We start from the raw sequence: 20,144 nt of genomic DNA, 5'->3' as shown, positions 1-20,144 counted from the left end.
AGCTAGACAGTTATGAAATAAACAGCAGAGACGTGGATATGCATCATCATTTTTATTTTACATAGAGCTCCTGGAGAAAATTTAAGATGGTGAGGGAAAACACTGAACGTCAAAGAGAAGAGGTTTTTTTTTAAGAAGACACACAACGATTATTCTTTTCATTTTGGAGTGGATACCTGGACATCCGAGGGAGAGTCAGTGTCCTCGGTGACTCGTGTGAATTCACGTCCCTGACTGTCAAATATCTGAGTCAAGTGAGAGGCAACAAACATCCGGGGCGATACCAATAGCAGGGGCGCGCCAAGTAAGCTTCGTGTTTCTCGGTGATATTCTGCTTCTCATAAAGCATGAAAAACAACCTCTCAGCAGAGTGTTTAGTTTCGGTGAGAGTCTGTTCAAGGCCCCCTCTACAGTCGCAGGCCACCTCTGTTCAAGCGTGTTTATCCTGGAGTGCACCCCTGCGGCTCGGTGTAGTGGGACGCTCCGCCTGGGCTCAGCTGAGCGGAGGATGCCGCCCCGTCATCGCCGTCTCCGTCTCGGTAGTCACCACACACTCCGCTCCTCCAGCCCTGGACACGGAACAGGTGCGTCGGCGAGGCTCTCCGAGTTGACCCTGCGTGGATGATGCACGGCGGACACCCGGCAGTGGCTCCCCGCAGACGGTCTGGTGTGGCGAACATCTTCGTATTCGGTGAGTCGATGGTGCACCTGATGTTTAGCTAGCTGTGTTTACAGTTAGCCTGCTGCAGGGTCACCACTCTGACCCCAGACTGATGCCTGTCATTCAACTGCATACCTTCAAGTTGTTTGTCATTTACTGGTGAATTAGTGGGGTTCGTTTTCAGACGCCGTTGGGCGCAACTGTCAATTGTGTGTGTGTTTTGTTTGAAGCGCTGGTGCCAGTCAGGTGACTCGAACAGACCGGACTGTGCAAGTCTTCTTTTGGAAGTCATGGAGTCTTCAGTGGCGGTCACCTTCTTCTCTACCCGTGGAGAGTTGTTCCCAGTTAGGACGGTTCTGAAGCACCACTGCTCAGAAACAGCCCTCAAACATGGACTGGTTCACTCATGAAGGTGCATGAAGTTAGGACTGTGTGCGAGAGACCTGTCCTCTCGGCAGGATCCAGTGTCTTGACATGCAGCACTTTTTCCTTCTTATCATAGAGACAAACATTTGTGTGCACATGGATTCAACGACTCTGACACCAGAATGAATGAATGAGTGTATGAATGGATCCGTTTATGTAACCGATGTTGTGCTTCCTGAAATGAAAGCTTCAAAGTCAACAACGGTTGGCGTCACATTCTTACCAGACCAGGTTTATGTCATCAACATGAGCAGTCTTGGTTTGGTGCAGTTCCCCCACTTCCTGTCTTCAGGTCAGACATGGTGCTGCGTGTAGTGTTGCCATGACCCTCAGGAGTCCGCCGCACCAGACGCTCGATCGGATGAAACCGAGCACAATGTTGCCATGTGCATTTGCCCTTCACACGTCCCTGGGAAAAAAAAAGTGCTGTCACTTTAAGATCGAAACTTTGCTGACACGTTCTGTGAGGAAGTGAATTTACTTGTTCACTTCTTCTTTTCACACTGATACCTGTGATGAAGCTGTTTTTGGTTCCCACTGTGGCGATGTTGTCGTTCGTGGTTTCACACAGAAGCAGAAGCTGCAGAAATGATCTTGCTTCAGATGAACTGCACAAACAGGAGTTTGCTCTTTAACAAAGGCCGTCGAATCTGCTCTCGTCTTAATATCCAGCTGTTAACGTTTTCTGAGCGATTCTAACTTTATTTCTCAAGAGGGATGGAGGGACTGGTCAGCGAAGGCTGAGCCCTCCATCCGAGTGAGCAGTAGGCAGCGGTGGCAGGGGAAACCTCAGCACTAGTTTCTGTCTCAGCCTCCGGCGGCTCACAGCAGGTTTCAGCCCGGTTTTTCCAATAAAGACCTGGGTCTGAGGAGCCTGTGTGGGAGAGACCTGGATGGTTGTGTGTGATTGGTTGGTTGCTTTTGACGTGTGGAGCCACTTGAGATTCCCGTCGTCAGGTTAAGTGTGACTGGCATCCTTCGCTGTCAGGAGTGTTCACTCTTTCACCAATTATTGCTGACCTTGCAACCTTTCTCTGCTCATCAATTCAACAGCGTTACAGTCGTCACTCTTTTCTCTCCTGCGCCGAACACCGTCACCGTATTTGTGCTGCAAATATGTGTTTTATATTTGTTTTTGTTATATATATTTGTTTAATACTGTTGACTTACTGTTTGTACCATGAGACGTCCTCATGAGCAATTGTCAACACAGTGATGCTGTCGATCAGAAACTCAAGAGCTGAGACGGTTTTGGAGGCCTAATACTTGGTAGCGGTGGCACATTTAAAGTGACGCCATGGTCCTGGTCTTCAGTTGCTGAGGTTTACCCAGTCATGTCTTCTTGCACTGGTGTAGCGCTCAGCTGCCTGCTATTTCCCGTGTGTTTTTGAAATTCTACTGTACCGTCATGTGATCGGAGGGCTGAGAGTGTGTTATTGGATGGTTGTAAAGATCCTCTGAGCTCATCATCCACAGGGAATCCAGATGTCTCTGCCCCTCTAATCCTGCCAACTTCTTCTCTCTCTCTCTCTCTCTCTCTCTCTCATCTTTGTGTATAGCTGCTCTTGCACACATACACTCCAATACTTGTACCTCTATCTTTGTGGGGACCTCTCCTGGCCATCATCCTCCCCCTTCTGTCATTGATGCGGTTTAAATAGACCAAAAAAAGAGTGTATTTTGGTGCCACTGTCGGCTGCGTCTGCAGTACAGAAGCCTTGTGGTTGAGATGCAGGCTTTGAGCTGGGCTGCTGTGGCAGACTGTATTTCCTGATGGGAAATGCCAAAAAAGAAGTAGCTACATTAAATAACCAAAGTAAATATGAAAGTCATGACAAAGTTGTCAACATTCACGCTGATCAGGTTAAGCAGTCACTTATCTGGTAACGATGACGCTCTATTTGCAGTCACTCATTTGAAAGTGTATTCAGGCAAATGACTGCGTAAGTAACCACGAGAAAATGTTCCCGGTTTGAGTGTGAAGTATTAGCAGCAGCAGGTCATCAGTTTGCTGCTTCTGGAGCTTTTTTTGTCACAACCAACCAAGACACCGAGATGAACATTTCTCCTAATTGATCCAATATTTCTTGTGTAGATGACCAGTGATAAGAGGGAGATGAAGGAGGTGAAGAGGAGAGTGCAGCGCGGGGGAGACGACTGTGACGCCAGAGTGAAGCTTTACAGGACAGTAGAGGTCACTGCCATGGTGCAAGTGAAGAGTCTCAGCAGTCTGAGATGAAGGTGCTGAGGTTGTCAGAAGGAGGGACTAGAGAGGAGCCGTTCGCAATGAGCAGATCAGAGGAGCCACATTTCCACCCAGCCGGTGACCTCTCTCGTGACCTGACCCCTGGCTCTGGAATCATTAGCTTGATCGCTAAATGAATATTGTGGTGTTTAAATACACTGGAGCGGCACGAATTGAACTGAGTTTTGTTTAGTCGACCGCCGTTTCTTCTTCATGAAGGATCCCAGTAATAATTCATGTACCACGTGTCCTGTTGGTGGAGGAGCACTCGAGGTCTCTGTCAGGACTTGGACGAGTCAGTACGACAAACAACAGCCAGCTGTGAATGGAGATGTTTGTGTCCTCTGCCCCGTGGTCTGTGGATGTCAGTGAACTCGGCTAATTGGTTGATTCCATTACGCTCCATCGTGCCTCAGAAAGATCCCGCAGGTTTGCTCTGTCCTCTCATCCTTTCTTTCTTTTTTTAGACCTCCAGCGGAGCATGCAGCCATCAGATTGATCAAACATGGATCCTGAGGAGCTCGAGCTGCAGAATGACTACCGCTACCGCAACTACGCATCAGTCATCGAGAAGGCGCTGAGAAACTTTGAGTCCTCCAGCGAGTGGGCCGATCTCATCTCCTCTTTGGGGAAACTCAACAAAGTAAGACAGAAAGTGCCACTGTTCATGTTGCTTCCTCCCTTGGTCGACACCTGCGTCTCGCTTGACAGACTTGGACACAGAAAGATGAGACTTGTGCTTACTGGGTGTTTGTTTGTGGAAGTGCGCATGAGTCTGACTCTACTGTACATTTGCTCAGTGTGTGACAAGAATAACAAACGGCACAGTGGTGGAACATTATACAGAATTACTGTTTGTAAACTTGAACTGTTTGTTTTGACGGAGAAGTAATGGACTCCCATTTCTAGTTTGAGACAGAAAACGGCTCACGAATCCAGTTTCAGCACTTGACTGACTCCAGGAAGTGACAGGGTTTAAAAAGCCTCCAGCAGGGAAATCAGGTCTTGGACGGGTTGAATGTGAGTTGATGGTTTGTTGCTGGATAATGATGGTTAATCTTTAACTGCCATTCAAACAGACACATTAACTCCACCCCTGCCTTTCCATATTCAACGTGTTATTTTAGAGCCTGGAACTGAGCCTGCAGTCGTTTGTGTTGAGCTGTGTTTGGTGAGGTAACTCAGAGTTTATGCAGCTGATGTGCGAGTGCGTGTGCTGGGAAAGCCTTTGAGGAACTGCCTATAGAGGTCAGAGTGACTCCTTCCAGTCTGGACTGTGTGGAGTTGCGCAGCTCTGGAAACAAACGCTCTTGTGTGCGTGGTTTCAAAAGCCGCGGAGGTGTCACATGAAGTTTCACTTTCAGACGATGAGAGGAGCTCAGAAAACTGGCTTGGTTACATTCAACTGCTGAGATGCCAGAATTATATTGCGTTTCTGGTTCATTCAGCTTCTCTGTGAGATGCCTGGTTCATCTAGTTCTGAATGATGAAGATGAACCATTTTACTCTCATAAAACTGCCTGTGTAACCACATCCTGGGATTTCTGTCCTACAACTCGCGTTATTTACATTTCTCCATGAATTACTGCTGACGTCTCTGTCAGTTGTGATGGGCACGTTACCAAAGCTTGGGGAAGGAACTAAAAAGAAGAGATCAAGAACGATAGAATTCAGTCCATTTCTCTGTCTTCTATCTGGGTTTGTGTCGCGGGGGCAGCAGTGGAGGGAGGGAGGCCCAGAGTTATCCTCCTTGTGAACCTCCTCATGCTCCTCTGAGGCATAGGTGTTCCAGATGCTGTCACCTCTCCAGTATGTCCTACAGGGGCTCCTCCAAAGTGAGCACCTCACTAGTCTCTCTCAGGGAGTCCAGACAGAGAAACTCTTGTTTTCTGGGTCTGTCCACAGCTGATGACCACAGGTGAGAGAAGCCCACCCTTCAGTGGAGAGATTTGTGTTCTGGCTCAGCTCTTTCCTCACCACAGACTGAACATACTGCACTGATCAGTCTATCTACTTTCACTTCTCACTTGTGAACGAACGAGATCCCAGATGCTGAAACTCCACCTGGGTAGGATCCTCTGTCAACCTAGGCAGGCCCACGGAGAAGCATGGTCTCAAAAACCAAAGCTTCCAACTATTCCTAAACAGGGGGCAAAAGTCTCTGGTGGACACAAGAAGTGACTCCTGGCTACAGAGAAGGGAGCATCTCAGCACAGGCTCTGTCATCTTAGGTGGGGGCTGCAGCGGGCAGTTGGGCTGGTTGTGGAAGCCTTTGTGAGCGAGCCGCTGGATTCTAGACTTGATGTGGTTGAAATCTGCAGCCAGAGGAGAGAAAGGTAGCAGCATGTGTCACACGCGGAGGCTCGCTGGTTTCTTCCTGGTCTTATGATGTCATAAAATCTCTGTCTATAAAACGGCAATAAGAGGATCATAAGAACCTCTCATCAATGCTTTTGTCATGTGGGTGGAAATATAAGCTGCTGCTCAGGCGACTGTGCAGTGATGTCTCGGTCCAGAACCGCGTCCCTTTTGAGTGACTCGCAGGTCCAGTGATATTGTCTTGCTCCTTGTCAGGCGCTGCAGAGTAACCTGCGCTACTCACTGCTGCCCAAGAGGCTGATCATAGGGAAGCGCCTGGCCCAGTGTCTCCACCCGGCCCTGCCCAGCGGGGTGCACCTGAAGGCCCTCGAGACCTACGAGGTCATTTTCAAAATCATCGGGACAAAATGGCTGGCCAAGGATCTGTTCATTTACAGGTGAAGGAAAGTGACGCGCGTGTGTGGCCCTGGCAGAGCCGACTTTAACTGTGGTCTGAATTCAGCTCCGGCTTGTTCCCTCTGTTGGGACATGCCGCCATGGCAGTGAAGCCCATCCTGCTGACTCTGTACGAGCGCTACTACCTGCCGCTGCACAGAGCTCTGCTGCCCAGCCTCCAGGCCTTCATCACGGGACTGCTGCCCGGCCTTGAAGAGGGGCTGGACGTCTACGACCGGTACATGAGCTCCAGCTCCAGGCCTGTGTTGTCAGAGCCCAGCTCAGCACGCTCCCTCTCCGCAGGACCGACACCCTGCTGATGAAGCTCTCTCTGCTGGTGGGTCAGGATGTCTTCTACGCCGCCCTGTGGGGCAGCATTCTCATCACCCCAATGGTGAGACTCCCAGCCACCGTCTTCATCGTCACACACTTCGACCGCGGAGTCCCTTTGCAAGAGCAGACGCACATGCTGGGCCATGACAATCACCTGGTGGTGAGTCTGTTTGCTCCGCCCTGGAGAGTCACACCCCGTTGATCCTTGTTTCTCTCCCCAGGTGAAGTCCATCTGTCTTTCTCTGCAAGACTCCCATGTCCTGGTCCAGAGGAACACACTTGAAATCCTGCACTACTTCTTCCCCTTGGCTGTGTGTCTGGTACGACGTCTGTGGTTCTTCCACATGCACTCAGTTTTCTCTCTAAAATGATTTGGATTAGATCTTCTAGCTCCCAACATTTGTGACCGTAAATAACTGTGGTTTGATCAGTTTACAAGCTTCACCCGTCAAATTTGATTCTCTTCCTGAATAATTCATTTATGCAGTCAGAAGATGTAATTATCATCTCTATTACAATGGCTTTCCTCATCTTAATGCAGTGTTCAAAACGGTTTCTCATCCTGCCTCACATCTCCAGCTTTCATCTGGACCCTCCTCTTCATCTCAAGCATCTTTGATCCGACTCTGTCTCTCCTCTCCCCAAAACATCTGGCTGAACTTCATCTCCAAACCTCTCCTCATGTCCCTCTGATATCCTCTTCTCTGATCACTCTGATCAGACTCTTCTGACTTAGCTCACAACCCCACAGTCGTCTCCACCCTGCCTGCACGCTCTTCTTCACCATTGATAGACAAACTAATTTAGATGACAGCAGTGATGTGCTGGTGTGTTTAAAACGTTTCACTTCTGAGGTGGCACTCTGGTTTCCTCCCACAAACCCAAAACATATAGATGTGAATTGATTTTGTCTTGATGTGTTGCCCACCTTTGTAAGTTGTGGAGGGAAACGTATTAAAAACACTGTCCATGACTGAAGGTCTTTCTCTGGTTTCAGGACCCGATGAAGACCAGCCCGACCTTGAGCACGGAGGACGTGACGTCAGTGGTGTCCGCGGCTCTGCAGACGCTCCTGCGCCGAGACATGTCCCTGAACAGACGGCTTTACGCCTGGCTCCTAGGTGCTGATCTCTGTGGTGTAAATGTGATCCACATCAGCGCAGAGCTGTGTGGTTATCGACTGGTTTTCCCGGTTCTCCGTCTCATGTTTGTCCTCCAATTCATCCTCACTTCAGGCTCAAACACCAAAGGGGAGATGGTGACTCCGCACCCAACGCTGTCCACCACCACCGAGGACCACGCCAACTACTATTTCAACACCTACTCCAGAGATTTTATTGTCCAGGTATGCCCTCGGCAATCATGGTCCCATGGACCTGACAGTGTTTGACCTGAACGTCATGATTCATCAGTGAACACACAGGCATGACACTTCACCAATATTTTCTTTCTCTTTAACTGTCACTTCATTGTATTTGAATGGATGGAGCGACATGCATGTCAGTGCGATGTTGGAGCTATTCCCCCTCCGAGTGGCAGCAGTCTGACACGTGTCTGCACCTTCAGGATCAGCCGAGATGCTACCTGACACTGGCACATCCGCAGAATAAAGAGACGTCCAGTTAAACCAGGACGTAAACTAACTCGGCTGCTGCAAAACAGAAATGCAGAGCACCTGATTCTCCTCAGAGGTCACAGGATTTCAGATGAAATGTTGGGTGACAGACACATCATAAACATGGCTGTTATTACGTCAAGGGAACTTTAGCCTCGCCTCCTCAGTACTGTCTAATAGAATGGCAGAGTTCAGTCTCCTAAACAGCTTTGGCTCCTTTGTTTGCTGTCTAATGTTCGCAGCAAAACATTTCTTCTACTGTAAATAACGGAAGTTACACTTTACAATTTGTGTGTGTGTTTGAACTGCAACTGACGTCGTTGTTTGTCTTTGTGTTCTGTCTGTCTCTCTCATCATCCGTTCATCACACTGCAGGCGATGATTAATATACTGGAGCAGAAGCATTCGGAGGGCAGCCCAGAGAGCGTCAGCGGGTACCTGCGACCCTTTCGGATCATCATCAGCATGCTGGACAAGCCAGAGATCGGTAGCGTACCCGTCTTTGAACGTGCCAAGTGGTCGCACCTGCTGCCATATTCCTCAGCTCAGTTAGCCTTGTGTGTGAAGTCACTCTGACTCACTCAGTGACCGAAAGAACTGAAATTCCCCGTAGCTGAAATGTGTATTTGCATCCAAAACAACTTAAGTAGACTGGGCTTCTTTAAGGGACTTGCTGCCCCACTGATGTGAAAATGTAAATGGGGCTTCAAGTTGCTTCAGCAAGGAATTTGGGAGCAGTGGGGTCTGGTGCAGGATGCAGATCCTTCTGAGAGTGGTCATGAGCTGTCGTCCGAGCAGGTGCGGTGGTCCTGGGGAACGTCCTGCTGGAGGTAGTCAGAGCTTTTCACCGCTACTGCCTGGCAATGCTGGAGGGGGAGAACGTCTCCAGCTCAGTTCTCTCAGGCACTCAGCTGACCAGGTGAGAGCAACACCTCAAGGAGGGGTCGGACGATTGAACGTTGACGCCCCCTGCCTTGGTTTCCAGCAAGATCAAAGAGAACAAGAACTCCTCGGAGATCATCAAGACCATGAACATGCTGGTGAGCTCCATGAACAGTGAATATCTGTGGGAGTACATGACGCGACGCTTCTGCAACGCCTTCAGGTGGGTTTCTGCTCCGCACTGCACTCACTCTGGCCACTGATGCGCGGTGTTTTTGTGCTGTCAGTGCCAGAGATGACCCTCCTTCAGCCCCGCTGCAGGATCGCTCTCATCCTCCGCCCACTGTTGCAGAGATCTCCAATCTCATGATGTTCCTGCTCGATGTTCTGCCACTGGTGGGTGAACCTCTGGAGAAAACACACAAAATAACAATAATAATTATTCGCTGTTTAAGCAGCGTAATTGTGGAGTTGTTGTGTAGAGAGAACTTTTGCTGACCGTCCTAATGTAAACTGCAGTCAGACTGACATGTTCTCACATCTAAACAGTAACCCTTCGCTCAAAGCAACTAGGAGATTATTGGTCAGTTACTTATAATCTTGAAGACAGTTGTCAGGAATGACCTTGGTCAGAGGAAGGTCACTCATTCGTCTCTCCTGCTCTGCTGAAGGAGCTGCATGCAGATATTCAGTCCCAGTTTCTCCCTGAGATGTTGGGCATCCTGCTGCGGACACTCTGCAGCCACATGGCCTCCGTCAGCCTGGACGACATCACTCAGGGCCTCCGTGCCTGCTTCAAAGTGCTGAGCAAAATCCAGATGCCTGTGGCCTACATGGACGTGGAGACGGAGGCCAACACGGACGTGGAGCTGCCCACACGGGAGGAGGAGGAGGAGGAGGACGAGGATGCTCAGGTGAGAGATTTCAACGCCCCGCTGGTTCGTCGTCCATGAGCTGATTCAGTTCTGTGTCGGGGGAAAGGGAAGGGACGACGAGGTTCAGCAGGAGGACGCGCAGCAGAGCAGCGATCCAGGAGAAGAGCCTGATCTCTCCAGTGGTGTCTGTCCAACCATGAGATCTGAGGACAGCGGCCTGGGGGTCAGCGCGTCCCCGTCAGAGCAGCACCTCCCACCACCCATGGTGGTGGAGGACAGTAAGAGCGACGGCGCCTGGAGGAGAGGTGGGAGTGTGGACACGATGACGCAGTGTCTGCAGGACATCCTGGCCTTCATCACCACCAGGTGCTCACATGAGTCTTCGTCACTACGCGGGGCTTTGATGTTAAAGGTTGTTTTCCTGCCCAAGATACCTGCTGGTGCAAGTGGAGGATGTCACGCAGCCCGAGGCGGAGCTGGAGTCCACCACGTCAGCGGAGAAGACACACGACGGTGCGTCTGCTGGACAGCTGGACTGGTCTGTGGGCTTCATGCCCCGGGGACGAGCGGAGATTTCTGAGTCCTGCCGACAAGCCTTCACCGCCGTCTGCCACCTGCTGCTGGAGGTCACCACGTTCCCCATCTATCTGAGCGAAGAGGAGGGACTGGCTCTCTACCGTGACATGTTCAGCGACACAGGTGCGTCCCTCTGAACCTCCTGACTGTGTCTGGCTCTCACTGATGGAAACCCTGCTGTTTTGCAGACACCCTGGATGGTCTTCCTGTGTGGCTGAGGTCCCTGATGATTCTGTGCTGCCTGTCGAGGGATTACAACATCCAACACACGGCTATATCCTCCCTGCTGGAGGTCATCAACCACTCTCAGTCCTTGGTTCTGGTCATTGAGGATAAGCACAAGCGCTACCAGACCTCCGACTCCAACCCACTGAGCGGACGTCTGCAGATGATCACCATCCCGCCCATTTACCCGGCACTTCTTACCGCTTTGGAGGAGAGGACCGACTTCTATCAGGTCAGGACTCCAACCCAGACCTGTTCGTTCTCTTGTGGCTTGATGCTGAACGAGCAGCGTCTCCCAGAGTGTCTCCAAGGTGCTGTGGAACCAGCTGGACACGGAGCGAAAAGAGCAGCACACCACCTGCGTGGAACTCTTCTACCGGCTTCACTGTCTGGCTCCTTCACCGTCCATCTGCGAGGACATCATCTGCCAGGCGCTGCTTCACAAGGACAAGGTGAACTCCTGAAGAAGGCTTCCTTCTCAGGCTCATGTGATGGAGCTGCGAGGGTTTGTGCGAGCTGTTTCTCTCCTTCAGGCCGTCAGACTAGAGGCTCTGCACCGCTTCACGCTGCTGTGGCACCTGACCCGGGAGACCCACACCAACAGAACCATGTCCCACGGCCGCTCTTTTGACCGGTAAGATGTCTCTCTGTTGTTGCCTCGCTTCAGAGGCGGGAACATCCCTTCGTGCCGTGCCGTCCCGCCTGCCCGTCCGTGTTTCCGTTTGTCACGGTTGGATCGGTGAGGTGATCTTGAGCCAACTGGAAGCTTATCTAACTCAGCTGTTGAGTGCTGTTTACTCTTGAACCTGACCTGGACTGGAGCTCTGCCTGATGATGTGAACTCACTTTCATGAGAAGAACTGAGATCTGGAGCACTCACGAACACACACACATGCTCCTGATGGTGAGCAGCAGCTCAGACCAGAAGATCACAAATGATTCAAAACCTGTCTTTAGTGTTAGTCGAGTCTCGGGCCTGCAGCCTCTGGTCCTGGGACAACAGCCCTGTGCGTTTTTCCACTGCCTTTTCCCCTGCAGGCACCTAAGGTTGTTTTCTCAGCACAAAAACTTGCCTTGTGTTTGACTAGTGTCCATACATCAGTCTGTGGGTGGATGTTTAGTCAAGCCTGCGCGGTGAGGTCTCCTGCCGCTGACAGCCACCTGCTTCCTGTCTCTCCCTCTGTCAGCTCTCTGTGTGTGGTGGTGGACAGCCTGAGCTGCAGCGATGGCTCCATCAGTGCGGCGGCGCAGTGCTGGCTCGTCCGCGCTCTGTCGCTCAACGATGTCATTCGAATCCTGGAACCCATTCTCTTGTTCCTGCTTCACCCCTCCACCCAACGCTGCTCCATCCAGAGCGTCAAACAGAATCTCACTGCTGGTGAGTCAGTCTGTGGAACAGTGAAGTATCAAAACCACTTGTTGCTTTACTACCCAAAACCTTCCTCTGATGCTTTGATTCTTTGCTGCTGCAGCTGCATTTCACCCCCCCAGAGTCGGGAAGTCTAAAACAGGGGCTCAGAACCTTTTAGATCTCGTAGAAGAAGCAGGCCCGGGCCCATTTAAGTCATAGAACTGATTCATCCCTCTTGATGTCATTTGTGATCAATAACCATATTGAATCTACGTGCACGTAAACAAACCAAAACCTTGTGACATGACATGAAACCATGGGATCATCACAAAGATATTTGTCATGGAAAAGTCCAACCAGCAGCAGAAGCAGCTGCAAGTCATGGTCATCACATTTACTAATGTAAAGAATATAAAGAAAACTAAATACAATAAAACCATGTCTCAATATCATGAAATAAAAATAATATATTTAATTTAAACTCCAAAGAAGATATAAGTGAAGTGTAAATGAATGTATTGCCATAAAATGTTCTAATTAATTTTCAAAACTGCTCCAACAGGTGCTTTCATGAACAGTGTTTACTGTAGGGGGCGCCATCACTTTCTGTATCATTGTTTTTTTCAAGAACTTCTCCATAGTTGGTAACTACCACAGATGTGCAGCTGTCAAGTCAGTTCAGTGACTCACTACGGCCGCCGTATGGGGCTCATCTATTAAAACTGAGCGTCTCACTGCCTTCACACATTTCTCATGGTTTAACAGCAGAACTGTGTAATAACTTGCAATAACTCTTCTCTCCTAAAGGCACCATCAAGTGTCTGAATAACAGAGGGAGAAACGCTCCCAAAGTGTCTGACAGTCCAGGTGACGCTCTGCCAGACTTCATCACCTTTAACCTCCTCAACATCGTCGACCGTGAGTCCATGTGGATGGAGTTGGACAGTGAACCCGACTCGGCCAAGATCCCGGACGCCATGTTGGTCTCCAGGAGCGAGAGCGAGGCGACGGAGGAGGACGTGGAGGAGGAGCCAGAGGAGGAAGAGAAGAGCGAGCACACGGAGTCGGCCGACGTCAGCGGTGCCCAAGTGTCCACGGAGAACTCCACGTCCGGCTCCGGGGCCTACAGCAGCATGGAAGAGGGGGCGCTGGTGAACGGGCTGCGGCGGGTGGAGTCGGAGCGCACGCAGGCGTCCGACTCCCTGTCCAGCGAGGACGAGGAGGATCTGGAGCTGGAGGCCATGGCCAGGTCTCGCCTGCTCAAGCAGGAGCGTGAGAAGAAGGAGGCCATCGACTCGCTGTTCCGTCACGTGCTGCTGTATCCTGTGGCGGGTGGCTGGCGCCACCTGCTGCAAGGCCTGGCTCTGCTGGACAGCCTGCTGAGGAGCAGCGCTCAGTGTCCGCTCATCGATTCCCTCTGCTCCACCTCGCTGGACACCAGCTCTGCTGCACACCTGAACCTGGTCTCGAACCTGCTGCAGCGCCATCAGCAGGCTCAGGATGGGAAGGGCTTCTACGGTGGCCTGCTCTCCCCGACCTCCAGCCCCTCCGTGCCGCCGTCTCTGCTCATCGAACTGCTGGTGTCCATGTGTCTCAGGCTGATTTGCTCCTACTACCCGTCCTACCTGTCCCTCAGTCCAGTCGACCTGCAGGGGAACAGAGAGGTGCAGGTGAAGAGCGTGGAGGTCCTGACGCGTGTGATCACCCGCCTGGACGACATGGTGCAGAGGCAGAAGGAGAGCGGTGGAGCCGCCCTGGAGGTCGTACGCAAGCTGCTCACCGAGTGTAAAGTGCAGCAGTACTCGCTCCTCACGCTCTCGGCCTCCATGTATGTCAGCCAGCGCGGCGTGGACAAGGGTCCGCTCAGGAATGTGGAGATGCTGGACGAGGACGGGGGCTTCTCTGAGGAGAGTCTGGTGAACGTCGGTGCGGGAACGGGACAGGAGCAGTACACCCTGCAGATCGAGTTGCTGAAGCTCCTCCAGGGGCTCATCATTCTTGAGCAGCACTTGACGCCCGGCGGCAGTGCCGCCGCGCTGGCGTCCTCTGGCCCGGCCAGCGAGAGCCGCGGCTCCCCGACCGTCAGCAGCCCCTTAGCTCGCGAGTGGCAGACTGCGGTGCTCTTTCAGCAGTCCATCAAGGCAGCGCAGTACGTGCACCACCAGCCCATCACGGCGCAGGGGATGTTCGTCTCCGCCGCCGCCCGAGCGCTGCAGCCGCAGTATGGCTACGGCATGCACCCCCACTGGGTGTCCCTGCTCTGCAACACCCTGCCTTACCTGGGCCGCTCACTGGGCATCATCGTGGCGCCGCTGATCAATCAGATCTGCAGAAACCTGGACGAGCTGGTGAAGGTCTACGAGCACGACGGAGGAAAGGCAAACCACAGGTACGTCCGCTCTCAGGCTGCTGCTTGGGTTTTGGAATGTCTCATACTGACCTTTTGAAATTCTCCAGTCTGAGTGGAAGGAGGGAGAACATTGCCCCGGATTACCCGCTGACCCTCCTGGAAGGTCTGACCACCATCACCCACTACTGTCTGCTGGACAACAAGAAGGTCAGTGGTCAGCTCTTCACCCAGTGGGACGGAGGCTTCACCTCTGGACTCTTGTTGTGCTCCAGTCCGTGGTGGCCTGCGACCCTGTGGACGTTCGGAACGCACGCAACGCCGTGATCGAGGCGCTGCCGCACATGCTCAGCAGCATGGTGCTGCTGTGGGGCGTCGTCAGCAGGGACGAGTCACAGAAGAGGACGGCTGACTCCGCCCAGAGCAGGCGGCACGCCTCCAACTCCGTCTACTTCAAGAGCACCAAGGTACGGACAGTCCTTCTGTGACTCCGCCCTCCGTAACGCCGAGCCTTGTGTCTGCAGATCCTCCGGCAGCGGATCCTGGAGTTCTTGGTTCCACTCACCGGCCACTACGGCGTTCAGCTCATGGCTTCCCTGGGAGCTGTGTGGAGCAGCCGCCGGAGTAAAAGGCGGCCCAAAAACAAAGTAGGACAGGAGCTGGCTCTGGATCCAAGAGCTGCTCATCTGCCATGCTCTTCTCTCTGAAGGTGCTGCCGGTGCCTGGCGAGGCGCGCCTCATGATCGTGGATCTGGTCAAGTCTCTGAGCACCTTCCACACGGACACCATCCTGCAGTACATCAAGGAGGTGGTGAAGAAGCCGCACCAGCTGAAAGGAGATCAGGTAATGGAAGGTTCTCACCTGCTCTTGCCGTCTTCAAGTCCATCTCTAAACCCTCTGCTGTCGGTTAGAAATCGTCTCTGGTGGATGTTCCGATGCTGCAGTTCAGTTACACCTACATTCAGAGGTAGGTCACGAGTGACGGTGTCTGTGGTGCTGCACTGTGACATGATCTCTGCGTTGGCAGCCTTCCAGCCCAGGCGCTGCAGGAGAACATCGCTCCTCTCCTCAGTCTTCTACGAGAGTCTGTTCAGCTCAACCTGGCGCCGCCTGGTCACTTCCTGCTGCTGGGGTGAGTGGACCACAACAGCTCCATCAGTGGCAGAGCGCCAACACCCAGCTGTTCAGTCAAGCACTCGGTCTGTTCCGACTCCTTCAGGATCCTCAACGACGTGGTCAACAGGCTCCCCAACCTGGACAATAAGAAGGACTCCAGAGATCTGCAGGTACAGCTGACTCTGCTTTCCTTTCCCCCCAAACTCTTCCATTCATCCCAGTTATCCTGCAGGAGGTGACTCAGCGCATCCTGGAGGCGGTGGGAGGTATTGCAGGCTCTTCTCTGGAGCAGACCAGTTGGCTCAGCAGGAGCCTGGAGGTCAAGGTTCAGCCGCAGGTGTGCCCTGAGGCGGACGAGCACGAAGACGCAGACGTGGATTTTGACCATTACGGTAGGTCTTTTACCCTCCGGATCACTCTTACGGCTGGGATTCTCTGAACCCTCCGGCGGAGCTGCTGCTGTCTTCTCTCCCGCCTTTTCTGCTCCTCCTCCTCCTCACTCACTCACGCGCCGCGTCATCTGCCTGAGTTTACACCGAGTACCTCCAGTTTTGGGGAGCCTTGCTGGATTGGGCTGGTGTTGGCAGACGCCTCAAGGAACTCCCAGCATTCTCATGTTCATGAAGCGCAGACGTGAGTTCCACCTAATCTGTATCTCCATCTGCCAGAGTCAATGGTTCAGTCCAGCACCATGGTCTCGTCCTCGGCCCCCTCCGTCTACAGTGTCCAGGCGCTGGTGCTGCTGGCTGAGGTGGGCTCCTCACATGACCCGTCTCTCACCCCTGAAGGCCTCTTCTCAACATACCTGTCATTGTCGCGCAGATCTTGGCGCCACTGCTCGACATGGTGTACCGCAGCGACGAGAAGGAGAAGGCCGTTCCGCTCATCTCCCGGCTCATGTACTACGTCTTCCCGTACCTGAAGAACCACAGGTGAGTGTGGAGGACGCGCCCGTGCTGTTGCCCGTGAGCGACCAGGTGGTGGTGTCTTGCAGTGCCTACAACATGCCCAGCTTCCAGGCTGGCGCCCAGCTGCTGAGCAGCCTCAGTGGCTACGCCTACACCAGACGGGCCTGGAGGAAGGAAGTCTTTGAGCTCTTCATGGACCCGCTCTTCTTCACCATGGACACCTCCTGCTTCCCCAGGTGAGCGCGTGGAGACACAGTAGTGACACAGTAGATGACGAGGGCCTCTGGTGTTGATTCATGTCCGTGTGCTCCTGCAGTTGGAAGTCCATCATTGACCACCTGCTGACTCATGAGAAGACCATGTTCAAGGACCTCATGGGTAAGTCCAGCTCCTGCTCCTCTCCTGGCTCACCACCCGCCGACCTCCATGTCTCCGTGCTGCAGGCATGCAGAGCGGCTCCCTCAAGCTGTTCGCCAACCTGGAGCAGAAGCCGATGCTGCTGAAGCGCCAGGCCTTCGCCATGTTCAGCGGGGAGCTCGATCAGTATCATCTCTACCTGCCCCTCATCCAGGGTGGGTCTTCGGGTCCCACGCACACGGCCGTGGGGTCAGCAGTGACCGTGTTTTCCCTCCCTCCAGAACGTCTCACGGAGGCGCTGAGAATGAACCCCAGCCCTGGAGTTTCTGCTCAGATGTTCCTCATGTTTCGAGTGATTCTTCTGAGGATCTCGTCGCAGCACCTCACCTCGCTGTGGCCCATCATGGTGACCGAGCTGGTAAGACCTTTTCTTTCGTCTGGCCTTGAATGGAGCACGTCCTCACCAGAGCTGTTTGGCAGATCCGCATTTTTGCGCGTCTGGAGAAGGCCCTGCGTGTGGACAAGGAGGCGCCCAAGTGAGTTGCCCACTCCCCTGAAGACCTTGCTGTGGTGAGTCAGTGTCATGCTGAGCCGTGTCGTGCTCTCCAGGCAGACCAAAGGAGCCCGAGGGGCCGTGGACAGGAACGGCCCGCTCAACTTCCCGCAGGCCGACCTCCACATGTACCTGTCGGCGTGCAAGTTCCTGGACACCTCGCTGGCTTTTCCTCCAGACAAGATTCCTCTTTTTCAAATGTGAGATGCTGACCTTCATATCTACCAGAGTGCGGGTTGCAGGGGCAAGTAGAGGAAAGCTTCTGCACCTGTTCGGGGGGGACATAACCTGGCTGGTGTGTTATGGGTACGCCCCGGGGCCTCCACCCAGAGGAGAGGGGTCAGGAGTTCCTCTCAGTCTCTCCTGGATGACAGAGCTTCTGACTCTGAAGGAGAGTCCAGACACCTGAGACACCCTTGTCTCGGATCCGTTCTGCCCAAGACTCATCTCAAGTGCTTATTGATGACATCAATGAAGACAAAAACACTCTAGTTTTAGTTTGGTAAACAGACCATGCACTTTCAGTTAGTGAACTTTTCTTTTTAATTCAGTCAACGAAAGTGATTTACAAGTCTAGTTTTTGTTGGTTTTGGTGACCTCTAATAACCTTGAGTGCTACCCAACATTTCAGCCAGAATCAGAATCAGAAAAGCGTTGTTAATCAGGAGGGAAATTTGGTTCGTAACTCAACATGCTCCGTAAGCATCAAAAATCTAAAGATAAACTACACTGTGAGGGAGATGAAACGGTCAAGCTTAGTCCCAACAAATGGAGATTTTTCCATGAAGTAGAATTCTTCACTGAGATGCGGCCGGACGGGGTGACACTGCATCAATGCCTCCCACAGGTACCGCTGGGCCTTTGTCCCTGAGGTGGACGTGAACCGCTACAGTGGTCCAGGGAACCCGGTGATGGAGGGCGAGCAGGAGTGCACGCCGCACGTCGTCAGGATCCTGGAGGGGATCCAGCAGCGATACGGGGTGAGGCCACGTGGAGCGTGTGTTACAGTCAAACATCTCAGATGGATGTGCCTCCTGCTCTCCCTCTGAGGCTCTGCCTCCCTCTTCTCTGCCGTTTCAGAAGTTCAACGGGCTGAGTGAAGAGTCGTCCACCGACCTTCTGGAGTTCCCGCTTCTCAGCCAGAGCTCCATCTCCTCCATCACCCAGCTCCTGCCCTTCCTGCAAACCCTCTGCTGCTCCTTCCAGGGGCTGCCCCACAACGGCTACCCCACGCACCACCTCCCGCTCGCGGACTACCCCCCCGCCAGCTCGGAGAGAGTCCTGCAGAGGCTGGAGTGCATCACCGAGGAGGAGTTCCTGGACAGCATGGACAACTGAGTCGTCTGCGTGATGACTTTGCACAACCAAATATCGCTGTAGAGGAGAGGAGAGTGGCTTCACCTGCCCACAGTTGATGTTGATGTGTAACTGTGAATGTGAGTGAGTTGCTGCTGCAGCGTTCGGTCCTGCTGAAGTTTTACCTCCGCGAGTGGCTGTGGATGCTTTGCCCCTCTTTTTTTTATCCTTAACGCTGTGAAGGAGGGAATGTTCTTAACCCCGCTCTCTGTCCCGGAATGTTAGAAGAGTCTGTCTCGGATGGAGTCCAAGTGAAACCCAGCCGGCTCTCGGGAAAGACCTGTGCAACTTTTAAATGTCTGTGAATATGTCAAAGGGAAAAAAATCTGCTCGTTCAGACAGGGTTCTGCTGGAGGATGGATGCATATTAAAGGAGACAACCGTGTCGCTTGCTGCCTTGTCTTCTGTCTCCAAACAAACCCGCCTGAGTGGGGTTCAAAGGTGCACTGCACTGCCGATGGGACTGCGCTCTGTCTGAGGCAGGAGGGACCCGAGACAGCCTGACAGTGTCTCGGTGCAGGAATGACACTGGAAGAGAGTCAAGTGCCGCCGTCACAGCCGCGCCACGGTTGGTCACCTCCAGTTGAACCTCGAGGTCTTCCTGAGCATCCTAACACATGCCGTTCTCATTGACATTATTCTTACACATACGTGAAAGAAGCATCACTCGCTTGTCGTGACGATTTATCATTACTGTAGTATCGCCCCTGAAACGTTTGATGTGGCGCGACTGCACGCACAGTGGCGACCCTTGCCTCTTGATGGTGCCAAGTCCTGCACATGATTCTTGGAACAGGACCGCTGCGGCCTCATCCAAGATACCCCGGCTGCAGCCTGGAGGAGGGGCTCGAGGCTCCTGCCACTGAAGCGACTCAACGTCGAGTTCGGCCCATCTTCAACGGGAGCACATGCCCATCAACCACTGCGCTTGCATCTCAAGCAGGACACCACCCTTCAGCCAAGTGCTCCACAACACTGGAGGTAAGAGGGACTTCTTGAAATCGGACCTTTGAACATGCTCTGAACATATGACCGTATCATATTATATTATATCGTTGTGATGCAACAGGTCGAACAGTTCGTTACGCTATGTTAAATCTGTCATTTCATTCGTCTCTTTATCCGTATTTTCCAGGGTCATGTTGACCGAGAATAGCATTGATTGGCCTGGCAAAAATGGGTATCCGTTACATGTTATATTGCACATGGTTTCGTCATTTTAGAAGTCTAGTGTAATAACATTGGGATGAAATACGTGTGATGTAGAAACAAGATCTATATATCTGTCAGAATAAATGATGTTTTCATGATCAAAAGCCTTTTTAAAAGTCTGATGTGTATTGCACATTGTAACAACAATGAAAACAATGTGATGATTCTGTCTGCTTATTCTGTTGTCTATACAGAGACACATAACCATCTGGAGATGGGGTTTGATCCCAAAGAAACAAGCAGCCCAGGACTTTTTCTTCGTCTGCACGGTGAAACCACGCGCTCTGTCATCTGAGTGACGCCACAGTCTCATGTCAGAGTCAGACTGAAGCGTCTGCTGTGTCCGCCTGT

At 52.5% G+C, this 20,144-nt stretch overlaps 1 protein-coding gene across 1 annotated transcript; it reads left to right on the top strand.

The window, feature by feature from the left end:
- The first annotated feature begins 513 nt into the window (after positions 1-513).
- On the top strand, positions 514-18,966 carry dop1b (DOP1 leucine zipper like protein B). Its single transcript, XM_053877408.1, has 38 exons — positions 514-691; positions 3,800-3,975; positions 5,907-6,088; positions 6,154-6,324; positions 6,390-6,579; positions 6,641-6,739; positions 7,417-7,540; positions 7,655-7,764; positions 8,410-8,521; positions 8,833-8,953; positions 9,020-9,139; positions 9,204-9,312; positions 9,588-9,830; positions 9,898-10,157; positions 10,222-10,490; positions 10,556-10,824; positions 10,892-11,044; positions 11,126-11,226; positions 11,780-11,970; positions 12,751-14,332; positions 14,401-14,500; positions 14,566-14,757; positions 14,815-14,937; positions 15,000-15,134; positions 15,203-15,258; positions 15,319-15,423; positions 15,511-15,577; positions 15,640-15,799; positions 16,076-16,158; positions 16,230-16,339; positions 16,402-16,551; positions 16,632-16,693; positions 16,759-16,887; positions 16,954-17,090; positions 17,153-17,208; positions 17,282-17,425; positions 18,073-18,205; positions 18,306-18,966. Exons 2-38 carry the CDS (start codon positions 3,838-3,840, stop codon positions 18,561-18,563), a joined length of 6,744 nt encoding a protein of 2,247 aa, XP_053733383.1. The 5' UTR covers positions 514-691; positions 3,800-3,837; the 3' UTR covers positions 18,564-18,966.
- The last annotated feature ends 1,178 nt before the right edge of the window (positions 18,967-20,144 follow it).

This window comes from Synchiropus splendidus, chromosome 10 (assembly GCF_027744825.2).
Source record: "Synchiropus splendidus isolate RoL2022-P1 chromosome 10, RoL_Sspl_1.0, whole genome shotgun sequence".
NCBI classification, from domain to species: Eukaryota; Metazoa; Chordata; class Actinopteri; order Syngnathiformes; family Callionymidae; genus Synchiropus; species Synchiropus splendidus.
Note: the sequence above shows the minus strand (reverse complement) of the source record. Positions and strands in the feature narration are given on the sequence as shown.

Coding starts and splice junctions, on each gene's coding strand:
- dop1b (XM_053877408.1), top strand. CDS start 3,838: ATGGATCCTGAGGAGCTCGAGCTGCAGAATGACTACCGCTACCGCAAC. Junction 15,424..15,510: donor GGTCACTTCCTGCTGCTGGG/GTGAGTGGACCA, acceptor CGACTCCTTCAG/GATCCTCAACGACGTGGTCA. Junction 17,091..17,152: donor CCATCATGGTGACCGAGCTG/GTAAGACCTTTT, acceptor GCTGTTTGGCAG/ATCCGCATTTTTGCGCGTCT.